This window comes from Pantherophis guttatus, chromosome 4, assembly GCF_059756535.1.
Source record: "Pantherophis guttatus breed Tessera chromosome 4, ASM5975653v1, whole genome shotgun sequence".
Classification (NCBI taxonomy): Eukaryota; Metazoa; Chordata; class Lepidosauria; order Squamata; family Colubridae; genus Pantherophis; species Pantherophis guttatus.
In genome coordinates this window covers 25,824,608-25,843,484 of record NC_142066.1, presented here as the reverse complement: position 1 = coordinate 25,843,484, position 18,877 = coordinate 25,824,608, and the positions used below count along the sequence as shown (strand labels likewise).

General features: G+C 42.3%; 1 protein-coding gene and 1 long non-coding RNA gene across 6 annotated transcripts in view; one reads left to right on the top strand and one right to left on the bottom strand.

The window, feature by feature from the left end:
- Positions 1-2,939: 2,939 nt before the first annotated feature.
- On the bottom strand, positions 2,940-3,653 carry LOC132712198 (uncharacterized). Its single transcript, XR_015733683.1, has 2 exons — positions 3,494-3,653; positions 2,940-3,319 (listed from the first exon to the last, which is right to left on the bottom strand). It is a non-coding gene; the product is annotated as an uncharacterized LOC132712198 (long non-coding RNA).
- An 8,980-nt stretch (positions 3,654-12,633) lies between these two features.
- SRCAP (Snf2 related CREBBP activator protein) overlaps positions 12,634-18,877 on the top strand; it is a 30,107-nt gene continuing 23,863 nt past the window's right edge. For 2 of the 5 annotated variants that reach the window (XM_087891795.1, XM_087891792.1), the window contains exons 1-11: positions 12,634-12,848; positions 13,090-13,332; positions 13,462-13,647; positions 13,994-14,134; positions 14,866-15,079; positions 15,305-15,588; positions 16,103-16,184; positions 16,287-16,376; positions 17,090-17,245; positions 17,820-18,076; positions 18,156-18,333. In XM_087891795.1, the coding sequence (XP_087747921.1) occupies positions 12,792-12,848; positions 13,090-13,332; positions 13,462-13,647; positions 13,994-14,134; positions 14,866-15,079; positions 15,305-15,588; positions 16,103-16,184; positions 16,287-16,376; positions 17,090-17,245; positions 17,820-18,076; positions 18,156-18,333 (1,888 nt within the window). In that variant the 5' untranslated portion in view covers positions 12,634-12,791. The remainder of the gene's footprint in view (positions 12,849-13,089; positions 13,333-13,461; positions 13,648-13,993; positions 14,135-14,865; positions 15,080-15,304; positions 15,589-16,102; positions 16,185-16,286; positions 16,377-17,089; positions 17,246-17,819; positions 18,077-18,155; positions 18,334-18,877) is intronic. The other 3 variants (XM_087891794.1, XM_060692831.2, XM_087891793.1) reach the window with 3 other exon arrangements.

Here is an 18,877-nt window from a genome sequence, read left to right as displayed (position 1 = left end):
AGAACAACTAAAAAAACCCCCATTGACTATTTTTTTTAAAGCTCCCAAAGGGGAAAAATCTTACCCAATAGAACAGGGGTCTCCAACCTTGGCAACTTTAAGACTTGTAGACTTCAACTCCCAGAATTCCTCAGCCAGCTTTGCTTTGCTGGCTGAGGAATTCTGGGAGTTGAAGTCCACAACTAACTCCTTGCTTGATTGCAGGCAGGGAGTTGCTTGTTTGCCTGAATAGATTCAAGCAAGCAAAGCAAGGCAAGCGTTGCGATTAGCAGCTGAGGTAAGCAAGTGGAGGGGGAAAACTTTTTCCCTTTTACATGGCTCTGGCCATCCCAGCTGAGTTGCAGGGAACTCAGCTGGGATCATCAGAGCTGGGATCCTCAGAGTAAAAGGGGAAAAACTTTTTCCCTTTTACGTGGTTTCTGGCCATCCCAGCTGAGTTGCAGGGAACTCAGCTGGGATCATCAGAGCTGGGATCCTCAGAGTAAAAGGGAAAAAACTTTTTCCCTTTTACGTGGTTTCTGGCGATCCCAGCTGAGTTGCAGGGAACTCAGCTGGGATTGTCAGAGCTGGGATCGCCAGAGCTGGGATCGCCAGAGCCATTTAAGGCTCGTCAGAGCCTTTCGGGCTGGTCTGCCTGGTTACAGGAGAACTACACCCGGCGTATAAGACGACCCCCGACTTTTGAGAAGATTTTCATGTGTTAAAAAGTCGTCTTATACGCCGGAAAATACGGTACTTTGTTTTGGCTTGCTTAGCCCAGTTTGAAGAGTGCTCCCCATCTGCACAGATTTGGCCCTTAATCTATAAACTTTTCTGACATCTTGAAGAATAAATCAAGTTCTGCATATGGTCCTGCATATAATTGCAGTTAAAAATGGGGGTTTGCATTTTGTTTCCTCCACCCTCATCTTTTTTTGTACTAAACCATAGAATAAGCCCACAAGTTTCACCTAATAAAATCTTGGCTGCAAAGTGGAGTGTTTCCTGCCATAACACATCACTAAATTCAAAAAGGCAAATGCCTTGGAGTGAAATATTATCATCCAGAATAAATATTTGCTAGGCGAGACCCTAAGTGAGTTAGATAAAAATGTTTAGATACTTTGCCAAAATTTGGGGTCTTTATTGGAATACAAGAAGTACCGTGGGTATCTGTGAGCCTTCCTTGAATATTATGGAGTGCAGTATTCCAGGGTTCCAGCACTTAACACTTTTATTAAATCATTTGTCATTTTGTTTGAATTATGAATCGGACAGAGCTATGCCCAGAATGCCTTTTGATCCAGTTCGCTTATCCACAGGGAACCTTGCTGGTAGTTAAACAATTTTTCAGTTCAGTTCACACTCAGTCAGCACACCTCTGTAATTTCATCAGTAATAATATTGTCTTTTTTTCCCTTACTGCTGCCTTCCATATTTTTTAATCTTTTCAGTTTAGCTTCAGCTTCCTGATGTTCTAAGGCTCTCCAACCCTCCTTAGTTTTTCTGTGGTGAGCCAAGGTCAATTAGATGCTGCGCCTGAGCTTTCAAACTTAGCACAAACACTCCTAACGTTGATAAAGGCGAATCACTCCCCAAAGCAAAGCAGACAGTGTGGAACTATTAATCAGGCATATCTTTCAACCTCCTTTAGCCCCAAATACATTTGGTATCTATGTGCACGGTGATATATGCCATATCCCTCCAAATCCTCTGTTGTCAATTTAATAGTATAGTCTCATCTCAGATCAGCACAGCAACAATCCAGAAATCAGCCTCACTGGAATTAATTCAAAGCATCTTTTTGTACAATATCCCATGTATTAGATGCAATCTAATCTAACTCACAAGAGCAGGAAAAAATAGAGGTATAAAGCACAAGGGGAAATAAAAGCACTAATTTTCCCTTTCTACCTCTGCCAATCCAGAAATTAAAAGGTCTTAAATATTTAGAATAGGCCTAACTAATGGTGGCAAAAGCTTCTACACATCTTTAAATCCTGAAATGTCTGGGACATCAGCATCCATTTTTGCTATTTTTCTAAATCTCAATTTTTAAGAATACACACATGCAATTTATAAATTTATTTTAAATAATGAAATGGAAAACAAATGCAAGCACTTCTACTATGGTACAAAATTACTTGGATTAACACATTAAAATAAACTGCAACATTTAATATTCTGTGCCAACTTCCAGTAGTAGACATAAAAAGTACTCTCTTAACATACAAATTAATTCTTATTTTCCTATAATCTTCATAATTCTTATGCATCTTTACCAAATGTAATCAATCTGAAGTGGGTAATAAAAATGAAAGCTCTAATAAATTTCGTATTGAAAAGCTTCTAGAAGATCGGATCACAATCATCAAAAGTATCAATACTATATTTTGCATCTTTCTGAATCAAAACATCCAAAATATCAAGGATAGCCCTATGCATTTCGATTTAAAAGTGCCATTGGGATCAGTGGATTTAACTATATTTTTTTAAAAAAGCAGAAATACTTAATACAAAGAACCTCTACACAGAATTCTCATTAAATAAAAAAATGATCCATTTGGTGTAGCTTCTTACAGGTCCAAAATACTACACAAAAAATAGTTGTACTTTTTTGAGATCAGAATAAAAATACATTAAAATGTCCTTAAAAAACCCAGTCACTTTGAATTTAAATAGTAAACATAGGATTAAGGATTTATTTCATTTACTTATATGCCGCCTGTATTATTTTTACAAATGACTCAAGGTAGCGAAAATATCCAATACACTTTCTTCCTCTTTTCCCCCACAATTCACTTGGACTAAGTGTGAGGTCACCCAGCCATCTTTCATGGCTGAGGCAGGACCAGAACTCACAGTCCCCCACTTTCCAGCCTGGTGATTTAACCACTACATTGTCAAGAGTATATTCAGAAAGTGAATCGAACAGTAGGGTTTAGTAGAGAAAAACATGCTTCAGCAAGAGAAAATGTAGCTTTATTTGATAGATGGCTATCCATTTTCAAATAAATATGTACATGGATAAGGTAGTCCCATTAGGAGCCACAATTACATCCAGTGGTTTCAAACTGACTCATTCAAACTAACAGACTTTTTAGATAATATTCAGAATCATGCTAAAATATTTATCAAAGAAAATTAGGTACTTCAAAATCGAAGGAATTTGTTTTTGCACCAATGGAACAGAAATTGCCTTCGGAAGTCGTGGGAGCTTCATCACTTGAGACTTTCAAGAAAAGACTGGACTGCCACTTGTCAGAAATGGTGTAGGGTCTTCTGCTTGAGCGGGGGGTTGGACTAGATGACCTATAAGGTCCCTTCCAACTCTGTTAATCTGTTAAGTACAAAGCAAAACAGTTAGGCTGTCCTTTTCTGTCACATCAATATTTTGTCAGGGCTGGAAGCCATCTTTTTCATTGGATCTTCAGGCCTGCCACATTTACTACAGTGGAAAACTGGGAGGGGGGATTGTATGGAGCACAGGTGATATATAGTCATAATAACATACCTTTCTCAGAAAGTCAAGGACATCTTGCCCTGCAAGGCTGGAACTGGGAGGCATCTCCAGTTGGGAGTTGGGCAGGGACTTGAACTTTCCTTTGGGTGGGGGAAAACCTGGAACTTTGAAGAAACTCAAAGCGGATTTAGCTGCTATAGTTATTGTATATCTGTAGAAAAAGTTTTCACAAGCATTAAGTTCACAACAAAAATTCAGTAGCCCTTGATTTATGACCATAACTGGGACCAGAATTTCTGTTGTTAAGTGAGTCACGCCTGATTTTACCACCTTCCCCCCCTCCCAGTTTTCTTTGCATGTGGGAAGCTGAGTGGGAAGATCGCATGATCTTGGGACCCTGCAACTGTTGTAAATACATGCCTATTGCCAAGCACCTGACTTTTAATCATATAACCCCGGGGAATGCTGCAATGGCTATAAGTGTGAGAACTGGTCGTGAGTCACTTTTTTTCAGCGCCACTATAACTCTGAACGGTTGCTAAATGAATGGTTGTAGGTTGAGGACTACCAAAAGGTCAGGTCCCATAGATTCCTATAGGGATACTGTCATTCTGATGGGAGAGGGGAGGCTTGGGGGGGTTTCTGTATGGAGTTTGTGTTTCTATTCCTTGCTTTTCTTTGCTGTAACTTTCGGGGCTTTGGGAGGGAAAAGGAATGTGTTCGAGCCAGCTGCCTTATCTCGTCTCTGGAGAAGGGCAGCAGCGTTGCCTTGGAGACCGGCATTTATCACCTTCTCGGCCTGAGTTTCCCATAACATCTTCACAAATTGGGATTGGCTCAATAATGTATTTGGACTTTAGAAGGGGCTCTGTCTGCAATGGTTTAAATAATCTAACATTTCGAGCAGGAAAAGTTAATTCCTGCGTAGATCTATTGCTATCATAATCTTCCAATAAAAGTTTAATTTCAAGACATCTGCTTTCTTGAGAAGATTGGAGAGTCAGGACCTTACACAAACTCACACATTCTGTTGGAATAACATTGCATTAAATATTTTTTCTTCTTGGAATGTATTTAGGGGAGCTGAATTAAGTAACTTAAATATCCTTTGGATAAAAAGTTAGGTTACCAAAGAATGGAATCATATGCAGTCATCCCCAAGAAACCTATGAGGCAGTGCTAGATACAATGCCACCTTTCTAATTCAGAAAACAGCCACAGATACAGGCTTGAAAAATGGAGCAAAAATAGTCATTGTGAGTTGGACATGTACAAGAAATTATCTACCCAAAACTGAATGACTAAAACTATCATATTTCCCATGTATAACCTATTTTATAAAATAATATTCTAATAAATTGGAAATGTCTTTCAAAATCAGCAAAATACAGTATAACAATGCATAGTATAATTTTTTTATTATAACTACATAACACCATGGAAAGAAACAGCTTAACTGCATGATACTATTTTTTACCTAGACATAAGCCCTTTTGAACCATGTACCTTTGGTTGCAACTTAAAATATTAAAATGATGCTCTATCTATAATGTGGAAATAACATTTTCTTGATAAAACATACATCTGTTTTTGCAGAATACAGGTAGTCCTTGACTTACGACCACCATTAAGCAAACAATTCCTTTTGTTAAGTGAGACATTTGTTAAGTGAGTTTTGCCCCCATTTTATAACCGTTCTTGCCACAGTTGTTAAATGAATCATTGCAGTTGATAAGTTAGTAACCCAGTTATTAAGTGAATGTGGCTTCCCATTGACTTTATTTATTTATTTATTTATTAGTCCAATTTATATGCCGCCCTTCTCCATAGACTCAGGGCGGCTTACAATGCATTATAGCAATAGCCTGCATACTTTTTTGTATATACCTGCTTATTAGGGCTTTCGGGGGGCCCTAAGTGGTGGTGTTGTATACAAAGTCGGCTTATTGCCCCCACAATCCGGGTCCTCAATTTACCTACCTCGAAAGGATGGAAGGCTGAGTCAACCTTGTGCCTGGTGAGATTAGAACTTGCACTAATTGCAGGCAGCTGGCAGCTAAGTGCTAGCACTTAACAGCCCTTTAGTCCGCTGCATCACCGAGACTTTGCTCATTAGGTGGCAAAAAGGGATCACATGACCTTGAGATATAGCAATGATAATAAGTATTAATCAGTTGCTAAGCATCTGAATTTTTATCACATGATCATGAGGCTACTACAAAGGTAACTCTGAAAAATGGTCATGTCACTTTTTTCAGTGGTGGTGTAACTTTGAACCAGTTACTGAATGAACCGTTATAAGTCAAGGACAACCTGTATATAAAGTCAACACTGAGAATTTGTTGTCAGGAAATATTTCAAGTTATTGGCAGTTTTATAGGACTTCATGCTGATAGCCAGCCCCACTTTTTATTGCTGAATTTTTTTTTGTTCTAATCAAACATGTTCCTTGTTGATAGGAGATTGAGGGGTTGTAACATTTTGTACCGTTTTCACAACCTAAATCAACAGTTCCTGTCAAAACAGATGCACTCTAAAACTTTTGCTACTTGGAAAATGTTTGCCAGTTGCCCGTCAAATATATTTTAAAGTAAATCGAATTTTATTTCCCATTGACAATCGTACAGTAAAGGACGGGTGCGGGGGCGTTTGGACCTACAACCTCATATACACAAAAATTTGAATGGTCGCGCCAGCCCGCTCAACAGAGGCGCCCTGGTTCCTGTTTTCATTCTTCCCAGGGGAGGGGGGGGCGGACGGAAAGGAGCGACTGCAATTCCCAGCATTCCTGGGGACTTCATTTCCCAACATGCCCTTCGCTCACAACGGCCTTGCCCTTTCCCCGTGGGATGAGCGACCCGCTCCCTGTTCTTGGTATATGATCGCTACAGAAAGCTTCTCAGGCTTTGGCGGAGTCTTCGTTAGTCATCCATACGCTTTGTACAAAATCACCTTCCGGTTGAATCCTTTCTCACCCCCTCACGCTCCGTCTCCCCCTCGCGTAGCTCGAATTCTCGCGAGACTTCCATGCCGAGGCCGGCGGGCGGAGGGAGCAGTGGGAGGAGGGAGGGGGTTGGCCCTGGCGCTTGGTGGTGGCGGCCGCCATTTTGCCACGGCGGGTCGGGTCTGCATCGGCGGGGCCTGGTTAGGGATTCACAGCCGAGTGGGAGGGGTCAGAGACCTGCCGAGGAATACCGGCGGGGGCCACGCACAGGAAAAAGCCGACCGGCAGCTGCTTAGGAGCCACGGATGGCGGCAGATTCTATCCGACCGAGGCGGCGGCGCTGGGGCTGAGGTGGCGGCAGGAGGAGGCGGGGCAGGAGGCACCTCCCCTCCCTCCTCACTCCTCCCCCCTCCCACCCAGGTAAGATGGCGGACCGGCCGGGTCTCTACTCCTCTTGCTCACACCCACCTCTGTGGAGCGGTGCGAGACTCTGCGTTGAGTCGGGAGGGAAAAGTGAGGAAATTAACAAGAACGTCCGCGTGCCCCCTTTTCCCCCTCCGCATTCCTCGATGGCTATTTCCCCCCTACCTCTAGAGGGCGTGCTAGCGGAAGGAGCGTGAGACCAATTAGAGAGCGCACGCGCTTCAGCCAACGGCCGCGGCCGATGCCGATGCCGGCCTATTATTACTTAAGCCGTCGCCGTTCTCTCTGTCGCTCCCCCCGCCCCTCCCCTCCCTCCCCCGGCAGCTCGTCGTCTTTGCGCGCGCCGCGGATCCGGACGGCCGACCAACCAACCAACCAACGGCTGCAGCTTCCTCTGTGCGTGGTAGGGGGGAGGGGCAGGTGGGGAATCTTGTGGGGAAGGGGCTCGGGAGGGTCGGGGGCGCGTGGGAGGGAGGGGTTTGAGGCGTCGGGAGGGGGCGGGGGGGGAAGAGGGCGGGGATAAGGGGGAACAAAGGGTTAAAGGGAGGGGGAGGGAGCGAACGGCGGCGAACTTAGGCTGAAGAAAGAAAGAAAGAGAAAGAAAAGAAAAAGAAAGGGAAAAGTATCCTCGGGGCATGTTCAGAAAACGCGATTACGGTCTTGGGTGTTCGGGGAATCTGGTCAGAGAGGAAAGTGGGTGCAAGTTTGGAGAGCTTTAGGGTTTTTTTCCCAGGCCAGAGTGATTGCAAAGGTCTCAAGGCGTTGGGTGTGTGCGTTAAAAGGCACTGAAGTGTGAGGTAGCCTGGGATAACAGTTGAATGAAGCTTGGGCTGGAGTGGAGACACTCTCATTTACTACATCTCATCAACTTGAGTTGGAAAGGCTTGCGAGAAGCTGAGTAACTAAAGGGGGGGAAGAGTCGTATGAACATGGAGCCCGAGAAGGGACCTAAAGAAGATCAAGCTGATAGTGCTGGAAATGAGGGGCTGAATCAAGAGTCCACGGTGGAAAAAAATAACGAAGTGAACAAGGGGGGAGAACCATTACTTCCAGAGGCAGCTGTGTTAGAGGGGCAGGATCGGGAAATTTTGGGGGACGAGGGTGAATTAAATCAAGGAGGAGTTAATGTGTCTGCAGGAGAAGCAGAAGAAGAAACTCCAAAGGACATAGATGAGAGGAAGATAGGGATTGTTGAAGAAAGTAGAATTTTAGAAATGGATGAAAAAGTTGATTTGGCAAATCAGGATCAGAGGGAGAAAGAAGTTAATGCAGATACTGAAGGAAAGGCTGATTATCCACACAACTTGGATGCGAAGAGCATTAAAGAGACAGCTGATAGGGAAGGCAGGGCATTGGAGAAGGCTGAAAAAGAGATTGTTGAAACCACAGAGATTCAAAAAGAGGATAATGATTTGTCAGGATTGGGTCAGGAAGGCAATTTAGAGGTAACTGAAGAGGGAAAGGATGTAGTAGCAGATGCAACATCAGTACATCAGAGACAGACTGAAAAATCTGTAGAATTAGGAATGGAGCAAAATAAGGTATACATCAAAGCTGAGGATGAGGAAACAGCTGGAGTAGAGCAGAGTTTAATTGCACGTGAAACAGAGACATCAGTAGAAACCCAGGAAAAACCTAAGGAAGCATTGGAAAATCTCAGGGAATCTGGAGAGATAACTGGAAAGAGAGATGCAACAATAGCTGACGAGAAAGCCAGGCTGTTAGAAACAAATCAAGTACATGTTGAAGAGGCTGGGAAAGCATCAGAGGCAGAGAAGTTACTTGAGGGAAGTCAGGGAGAAAGCGGGCAACCAGTGGGAGAGCAAAAAGTAAGTGCTGTGACATTAACAGTGGTTGAAGCTGAAGCAGAATATTTGCAAGAATCAAGTGAGATGGTAATGGGAGGGGAGGATATCCCACTAGTTGTAGAGGCAAAGGAGGCAAGAATTGGGAAAGTGACTACAGAAGAAGTTGTGATTATACCAGCAGTTGAAGTTAAAGTTGAAAATTTGATGGACACTAGTGAAACACAGATGGGAGAGGAGGATGTGGCACTAAATGTAGAATCAAAGGGAGAGACAATGGAAGAGTTGATTGCAGAGAAAGATGTAGGAGAAGTACCAGAAGTACCAGAAACTATAAGTATAATACAAGAAGAAATCCCTCTGACAGTAATGGAAGAAATACCTGTGCAAATTCAGGTTAAGGGAAGCAAAGAAAAGACTGAATCAGAGATGATTGAAGAGAAAATTGAAGATTTGACACAACCTGAACAAAAGCCAGAAGAACAAGTACAAGAGAGGGAAGGCGAACAATTGTCTCCAGCTGGCATGATTGATAAAGTGGAAACTGGGGAATTAGAGATGGCATTATCAATTAATCAGAATGAAATAATGAAAAGCCCAAGGCCATCTCAGGAAAAGGTGGAGATTCCTGTCATAGATGCTGTGGGAGAAAAATTACCATTCCAAGAAAAGATTTTAGTCTGGAGTCCAGAATTGGAAAGACCAACTCAAGAGATAGCAGGGGTGGGCTCCAGACAATATCCAGGGATATCCAGATCATATAAGCAAGAGGATAAACTAAGCCGAGAACTTATTGCAGAATTGATAAGAATTGGCCAGGAAAGAAGAGATTTGGGCTTAAGTCAAATAGAATTATTAGAAACAAGCATAAAGCTTACTGAAGAATTAGATAAATTGGGTAGTGAAGAACACAGAGTGAAAGGTAAAATAATTGTGGGTTTGGCAGGGCTAAGACAAGGACCAATTCAAGTAACACCGCATAGGACCGTTCGGTCAGCAGGAGGCTATGATGGAGTGTTGGCACATGTAGCTCCAGGATTAATTGTAACTGGTTTAAGGAAGCCTGAGGGAAAGAGACTAAAAAAACAAGATCATATGCAGTTGGACAAGAGGACATTAGAACAAAGGGAGACGCGATCAGCTGAACGGGGGCGTTTTGGAGTAAGCATGAGGTCAAATGAAGCAATGGTCTTCATGGGTTACCGAATTGGGCGGGAAAGAATGTCTTGTTTGTCAGAGGCAGAGAAGAGGATGGTGAAAATTCAGCTGCCTGAGGAGACTGGGAAAAAGCCTGCAATAGAACAGGTAGAGGTACCCAGGCAAGAACAGGAAGTGAGTAAGGAAAAGATACAAGAAATTAATGCCAGTGAAGTAGAATGGCATCAGTTAGAAGAACTGCCAACAGCATGGCTTGGTAGACCATTGACGCGAGATTATAGGGCAGCACAAGAAAGTTCTGGGTGGACTGCACGCATAGGGCCAGGACATGGGCGTATTTCAAGGTCACTTCGGGCAGGAATAAAAGAGAGAATTAACTTGATGGTCATGGGTGAAAGTGTAACAAAATCAGCAGTACAGAAGCTTGAGCCATTAAATTTTGGAATGAGAAGAAGGATGTTTGAGCTTACAAGCAAGTCTGCTAATGTGCATTGGTTAAATGAGATATTGAGGCCAAGACCACCAGGTTTTCGACTTGGTGTTGCAGATCAGAAGATTCATGAGGAAGGAAGTCCTAGCCTGATGACTGAAAGGCAAAGTCCTGGTTTGTTTACAAGGAAAAAAGAACTAAAAGATTGGAGGGATGGGGTGATGGGAATAGCAATCAGGAGATACAATGCAATGCGACTTGCTATGTGGGGCGAAGGCCCAATTGGTTTGCACATAAAGGGGAGGAAGTTGGCTGAGGATTCATATGGTCCTGCAAGTCGCTCCCATAAGGTGAGTTCCATTTTGGGACATGTTGAGAGGAGAGTGTTAACAATGGCACAGCAGGTAAGAAATGAGAGAGTACCAGGTTTGGAAGTGGGTGGACAAAGTCTGGCTGAGATACTGAAGCAGGAAATGGAGTTAGCAAGGTCAAAGAAAGGTGAGAAATTTTCAAGGTAATTGGTGAAAGAAATTATGCCATTTGTTTAGGGATATTGGGTTGTTTAAGAATTAGTGGAAAAGCAGAGAATGTATAGAGAATAGTGCAGTTTAAGAGCAAAGCTTCAGGTTGAGAGGATTTATATATTTGTCAAAGCAATAGAGAAAGGTGAAAGGCCAAGACAATGATACAAGTAACAGAGTATTGATACTTCAGGAACAAAGGGGATGAAATGAGGAATTGATCTTGAGAAAATTGGTGATTTTGATCATCTGGGATTTGTGACTGTGAGTGGAAGGTAGCTAAAATCTTTCAGAAAGGAAGAAAATTGTCTCTGGAACGTTTAGTAGCATCTCAAACAGGTTCTTGCCTTTTCTCATAGGCTTGGATTTGGTAGCTGGTGCTTACATTAAAGTCTCCATTGTAACCTGTAGTCAAGCTCTTCCTGTGCTGTCTGCATTACAATCATGGAGAAACAGGATAGCCTTTTACTAGTGCTTCGAAGAGAATTTAAAAAAAAAATAGAGCAAAGCTCAAGCAAAATGAATAAATGTTTGTAAAACATGCCATTCTCTGCCCTGGATTGACCTTTTCTTTTCAGGAGTAGTCTTCCCCTGGAAAGCGAAACCCTGGAAGTACAGTCTGAAAAGCAAGCGGAATTCTCGGCTGAAACAGGTACAGCTGAATGTTTGTGTGTGTAGTATCAAATTTATATTTGCTGATAAAGAAATAAAAATCTCCCTTTATTTCTTTATCAGCAAATATAAATTTGATACAAAATAGTTTGTCGTGAAAGCCCGTCGTACAACATACGACAGAAATTCAGAACTCCATTACAGTTGTAAATTGAGGGCTACGTGTATTAGATTTTGCTTGCTGTGATATGCAGGAGAGTATACTAGGAACTATTGCAGTCAAAAGATAGGAAATATATTTGATAAATCTTAACTAACATACACATTGACATATTGTTAGCACCCTCAAGTTTGGAGCTTCACATTTCCTCATAATGGGGAAACAGACATTTTCTTGGGAAATTTATTGGAAAAGGATGGGAAAATTCTTTTTGTGTTTCATTACATTGTAGTTATATTTCAAATCATAACATATAGGTAGTTCCGATGACCATTCATTTAACAAGTATTCGAAGTTATGGCAGTGGTGAAAAAAGTGATTTATGACCAGTCCTCATACTTACAACCAGGTCATGTGATTGTCATTTACAACCATCTTCCCAGGGGGCTTCCAACAAGCAAAGTCAATGAGGAAAACTGGATTTGCTTAACAATTAGATGATTTGCTTAACAACTGTGGCCAAAAAGGTTGTAAAATCAAAAAAGTTCACTTAATGATTATATTGCTTAGCAACAGGAGTTCTGGTCCCAATTGTCACAAGTCGAGGACTACATATATTTAGCTATTTTTTGCAAAGATACAAAGATGAGAAAGTGGTGAGCTATGAAACAAAACTGTTATTACAATTTTCATGGTATGTAACAGCACAGTAATAATAAGCATTGATTTTTAAAGCAGTCATGTGTTCAGAGAGCTATGCAGACATCCAAATTAATTAAAGAAACATACAGATTTCTTAAAGGTGCATCTATAAAAACTGAAAAGAGAAGTAACAATGTATTTTGGAAGAGAAACTTTCTCAAATTTTAGAATAATCCCCAAACAATGAAGTTGGCCTTACAGAGAGAGTGCATTCCCTTTTCAAGACCTTTTCCTACACTTTTTTCCAATTACATTAAATGCTATTGGCAGAAGTCAAATTGTTTTGTCTTGACTGGTTAATTGTACTTTTTTCAAAAAAAGCTTTTTGGTATGGGCATCAGTTTTGAAAGATTTTCAGTTTGGCTGCAGTCGTTAATTGCTGATTTCTGTTCATGAATTTCTTCAGCTAATTCTGAGTCAGGCAGTCCCGAGCGCAGGCTGGGCTGCCAAGGAACCCAGGAGCTGGACGGCTCGTCCCAGTGGCTGGCTGACCAGAATGAGGCCGGTTTGCAGCATGCACTGGAACAGGATACCAGCACTACAACTGCAACTGAAATTATTGGGGCGAGAGGCAAAGACCAAGAGCGAATTAAAATGCAGACCAGTCCTCCCCGACAACACCACATGCTGCACGCACAGGTAGAGTTGGAGGTGAGAAGCACCCATGTGCAAATCCCTCTGGATTAGCAAAGTCTATCTGGATTTTCAGTGATGGTTAAAATAATGTGAGACACATTGTAGGGAGCAGCTTTGTGGCAAACCAAAGGAAGTTCTTCTCTGGGACTTCACCTAGACTTATTTCTGGAGTTAACTATATTTTAATGATTGAGGGCACTCTGATAATCCTTGCTGTTGATTTCTCCTTCCTTCCATATTAAATTGTGTGCTTCAGACTACATCAGACAAAATGACGGGCAGCAATCCAGTGTCACCAGCCTCTTCAGGCTCACCTGCCTCAAGTAGGAGCATCTCACCATCACATCTCACCCACGACTCCTCTTTGGACAGTCACCTAAGTTTTGATGGTCCCAAGTTGCAGAACAGAGCCCTGGTATCATCTGGGATGTACATCTCCCCTGATCCTGCGAGCATGTGGGACAAGACACACGCAGAGATTGCTGAGCAGGCAAAGCATGTAAGCTCTTGTCTAAATCATTGGGCTATTTTAGCCACCTTTCTGTTGGGCATAAACACCTGAAATCTAAGATAGTAGGGTAGCCCTGAGCATGTGAATGAACTATCTGACTTGGATACTCTGTTATAGGAAGCAGAAATTGAGAATCGCATTGCAGAAATGAAAAAGGAAGGATTCTGGTCTTTGAAAAGGCTTTCAAAGGTGCCTGAGCCAATTCGGCCCAAAGTGCACTGGGATTATCTTTGTGAGGAAATGCAATGGCTCTCTGCTGACTTCGCTCAAGAACGTCGCTGGAAGAGGGGTGTTGCCAGGAAGGTGGGTTCTGGCATCTTTAAACTGTCCCTTCTCCAGACTTTTTCAGTTTGCATCCATCCATCCCTATCTTTATACTTTTTAGAAGCAAATACCATGTAATGGAATGCTTCTTAACTGTTTCATGGCTGCTGTGGGATTTCTGGCATTTGTATAACCTAGCAGCTAAGTGACGTAGTTGGTGCTACTTCAACCACCTAGTGCACAGTATGGCTATAAGATTTCCCTCCACAAAACCTCCAGCGAACTAATCTTTCCTAAAATATGGTCCAGGATAAGATGGAAAACATGGCCACGTGGTAGATTTTGGTCACTTGGGCCTGCCGTCTTTCTCCTCTGTGGCATACAGGTTGTGCGCATGGTGATCAGGCATCACGAGGAACAGAAGCAGAAAGAAGAACGAGCCAAACGCGAGGAGCAAGCCAAGTTGCGCCGCATTGCTTCTTCCATTGCCAAAGAGGTCAAGCAATTCTGGAGCAACGTTGAGAAGGTGTGTGAAACCCTTGTCCAGAGTCAGGAAAAGTGTGTGTACATCTTGATAGCCTAAATACATAGGCAAATACATGTCAGCCCATTTTCCGTGTCATATTAAATTTATTCTTATTTTATGTGTCTAATCAAAAGTGTTAAAAATATATGCATGAAATACCTGGTCCTTTATGCCATTGTGTTCTTTTTGCCTATTACTATAGCTATATTCCTCCAAAAACTCAATGCAGTGCATGTAGGAATTTCTCCTCATTTTTATCCCCTGACCAACTCCATATGAGACAGGCTGAATTGGGGGACAGCTACTCAGTAAGTTCCCATTGTCCAATAGGTTTATAGTCTCAGTCCAAGTTCAAATCCAAACTGATGTAGCTTTTAAAATTTGCACTGGAGCTATTGTCCTAAGGAAATTGGATTCATTTTTATTTTTTAAAATCTGATTAACAGAATAACAGAATTGAAAGGGACCTTGGAGGTCTTCTAGTCCAACCCCCTGCTCAAGCAGGACCTTATAACATTCCAGACAAATGGCTATCTCTTATTAGCAAAATGTTTTGAACTGTGAGAAATCAAACCTGTTTTTGTATTCTCATGGTTGCAGAGGAAAGGATGGATGCAATTATGCCTAATAATATTCTGCTGAAGATGCAGTTTGATATTTCTTAACTCAAGCCATGAGGTTTCAAACCACGAGATGGGGAGCATATAAACTTAATAAATAAACTTCTTCAGGTTGTGCAATTCAAGCAGCAGTCACGTCTGGAGGAAAAACGGAAAAAAGCACTGGATCTGCAGCTGGATTTCATAGTGGGCCAGACAGAGAAATATTCCGACTTGCTAACCCAAAGCCTCAATGAGACTCTTCCAGTTCCCAGCAAGACCAGTGGCTCCCATGCTGGCTCTACTGCTTCTAGTCCACCTCCCCCTCCTCAGCTCATGGAAGATGGTCAGTTTCCTCAACTCTGTTCTTTGAGCTTGCCAATTCCTGACCCATTTAATATGGCTTCTATCTCAAATCACACCTTCCCACTTAAAGACATTTGCTTTGTTAGAAATGGTATTCGCTTCCCAGGGTTGGGATGTGGGATTTCAATGTCCATTCCCGACCCCCAAATCTAGCGTTGGTTTTGTGATTTGAAAGGCGTTGCAGCTGATCCTTTTTCTCTGGCAGACGGAGATTTCCAACCCCATGAAGAGTCAGATGATGAGGAGACAATTGAAGTTGAGGAACAACAGGAAGGGAATGATTCAGAAACACAGCTGCGGGAGATTGAGCTGCTAAAGCAGGAAAGTGAGCTGCCCTTAGAGGAGCTACTCCAGACATTGCCACCCCAAATCTTAGAAAATTCCTTCAGTGTATCTCCTTGTGCCTCCAGCTCTGACGATGATGAAGAAGAGGGTGAGAGTGAAGAGGAAGCTGAACATGTGGAAAGTCAGATCTCTGAGACATTAAAGGTATCCTTCAAGTCAAATATTGAAGCTGGGAAGGTAGGGCACTTTGTATTTATAAACTGGGATTAAAAGAATCCAACCTCTCAGTTTTTAAAATCATACTGCACCATGGCGCACAGTAGTTAGAATGCAGTATTGCCGGCTAATTCTGCTGACTGCCAGCAGTTCAATTCTTACCAGCTCAAGGTTGACTCAGCCTTCTACCTTCTGAGGTTGGTAAAATAAGGATCCAGATTGTTGGGGGCAATATACTGATTCTGTAAGCCCTTTAGAGAGGGTTGCAAAGCAGTAAGTAAGTGTTACTGCTATTTAACTGGTATCCACAGTTGATATTTGCCAAGAAACTTCCCTCAATTACATATGCAACTTAAAATAAAAGTTTTTTTTTAAAAAAATCAAGGGGATCTCTTTTTAAATTTAAATATTCTGTCCTACTGTCATATGCCTATGTGAAACGGAGAGCTGCTGTTGCTGTCTGTCTCTTGAAGCCTTTCCCCCCCCCGCCCTCTCTACTCAGCAGGAGAAACCCAAACCTGCCACTCAGAGGAATAAGAAACCTGATGAAGAAGATGAGGAGTTTACAGCCAATGAAGAAGAAGGTAAGCATGCTATTTGAGGTCATGGGTTTGACTGAATGTAATGAGAATTGGGATGAGGTTAGGGTTGTAATCCAGTAACATAGGTAATCCTTTCTCTCCCAGCCGAAGATGAAGAGGAAACGATAGATGCTGAAGAAAAGCTGGAAGGAAATGTGGATCACAGCAAAGAACTGGATGACCTGGCCAAGGAAGGTTCGAACTGAGATTGTAGCTTGAGATAGCAAATGAGGATTAGGAGTTGGATTCCACGATCCTTCAGAACAATAATTATTGAATTGTATTTCTGAATGTTTGCTGGACCTATGAATCATAATTCCTAGATTTGTTGAAGCAACGAGGGCCAGATTACACACAAATATAGTACTGTGTACAGTGGTGGGATTCAGCCAGTTCGCACCACTTCGGGAGAACCGATTGTTAACTTTCTGAGCAGTTTGGCAAACTGGTTGTCGGAAGAAATCATTAGAGCAGAGAACCGGTTGTTAAATTACTTGAATCCCACCACTGACTGTATGTCTTGGAGTACTACTCTTTCCGCAAAAAAAGAGTTGTCACAAACCTTTTTATTAACTTTATTGAGCTGGCTCTCCCCCCCCCCCCCCCCCGCGCTTTAATCTCTTAGGAAGCAAGGGGAAAATGACTTCATTGACTAAAGTTTAGAAATTGGCTAACTTTAACACATGGTGGAGTATCAAAAGGGACAGGAAGCATCTGAATCTACTGAGTTAGAGTTTGGTAGGGTTAAGACATAGCCTCTAGTTGCAGTTGATAAGTCATTTCAGAGCTTTCCCACTTCAGAAAGGGAAGATGACTTCAACATAAGTAAAGCAGCAGACGAGGTCGAAGAAATCAAACTCTTTTAGATTCCATTGGCCCTAACACAAGTTTTCTTTCGGACTTCATAGGTGAACTGCCCATGGAAGAGTTGCTGCAGAAATACACTGGTGCTTATACCTCAGACTTTGACGTGGAAGCCTCAGACACTTCATCGGAGGCATTGGAGCCTACTACTTCAGAGTACGAGGAGGAATCAGAGGAGGAGAACAGCACTAGTCACTCAGGTATGGAAGGAAGAGGGAGCGGCCCCTATAAATACATGGCTATAGTTATTCCTGTATTTTGGGGTTGAACCATTGAAAATGTGGATTGCACCTTACTATTTTATTTATTTTATTTATTATCAAATTTATATACCGCCCTTCTCCCGAAGGACTCAGGGTGGTGTACAGCCAAAGTAAAAAACATAATCAATGCTGCTTAAAACTGTTGAAAGTTGAAGTTCCACGTTTTTGGGGGGAGGGAATATTTTGCCATCCTGCTGTAAATGAATGTTTTTGCATGATATCAAAGCTGAATGGATTTTTGAACTGTTTGGACATTTCCATCTAGCTCTCCAAATTGATACCTTGCAAAACTGCTTGTCTAAAAACAATGTGTTGGATTTGTCTTAATGAGAACCGGGGACAGCAATGAGTGATTTATTACGTAGAAAAGCAATATATAATTCTAAGCCATTGTAAATAATTGAATGAAAGCAGCCAGTTGCTTGGCCCGGGGTCTAAAGCACGTTTGGTCCAATAGTTAACAGGATTATGCAGTACAACTTTGTCCTGATGTTACTGATTTTGCCTCCAGATTCCACAGAAGAGGACGAAGAAAGTGAGCAAGAGGAAAGTGAAGTAGAGGATGCCATTGAGGAGGAAAGGAGAGAAGCTTCAGTAACCCAGGAGGAAGATTTTGGCGTTGAGTACCTGTTGAAGCAGGATGATGATAAGGTTGGCGAGGGAGATAATGATTCAGCTCCAGCCCCAGGGCCAAAAAAAGAGATCACAGACATCGCAGCAGCAGCCGAGAGCTTGCAGCCAAAAGGCTATACCTTGGCAACCACGCAGGTGAGTCATTTCTGGGGTCAGCCAATTAGGGAGGGAGCGAAATAAAGCAGACAAATTATATTACCATTCTCCCTTGCAGGTTAAGACACCAATCCCCTATTTGTTGCGTGGAACGCTGCGAGAATACCAGCACATTGGCCTCGATTGGCTGGTTACCATGTATGAGAAGAAGCTCAACGGTATCCTGGCTGATGAGATGGGTCTTGGTAAAACCATCCAGACAATTTCCTTGCTGGCGCATCTGGCCTGTGAAAAAGGTAGGCAAATAGCTCAGAGAGAGCCCTGATTATTTGGGCAGGAAGGAGATCAGGGAGTGGAGATGGATTCCACATAAGAAAAAAGCCACAACTATTGTTATGCTAAGTCATATTGGATACTAATGTCTACTGGCACCCTCGGTAGAATAGCTAAACTAGTTGCTCTGTACCTGCAATTGATCCTTTCCAGTGGCTCATAATATATTAAATAACACCATTACAAGGACAGATATGTAGAATCTAGTGGGACAATCCCTGTAGGTCAAAGAATCCCAGTATCACTTGGTGGTAGTACTTGGTGAAATATAAGCAAACTACTGCAAAGCACTAAAGGAAATCAGACTACAGCTCCCTCAGCTACTATAACAAAATACTATGGTTGATGGTACCAAAAACTGCCAAGAGATACGAGTTCCAAGTAACACCCACAACGAAAGAAAACTCTGAGGCTTGAGTTTCCTCAAAGTTACATTTTATTAGAGATGTCATATTGGCACATCTGGGAAAACCTGAATCTGAGAGTTTCCAGGATTTCCCCACCCTG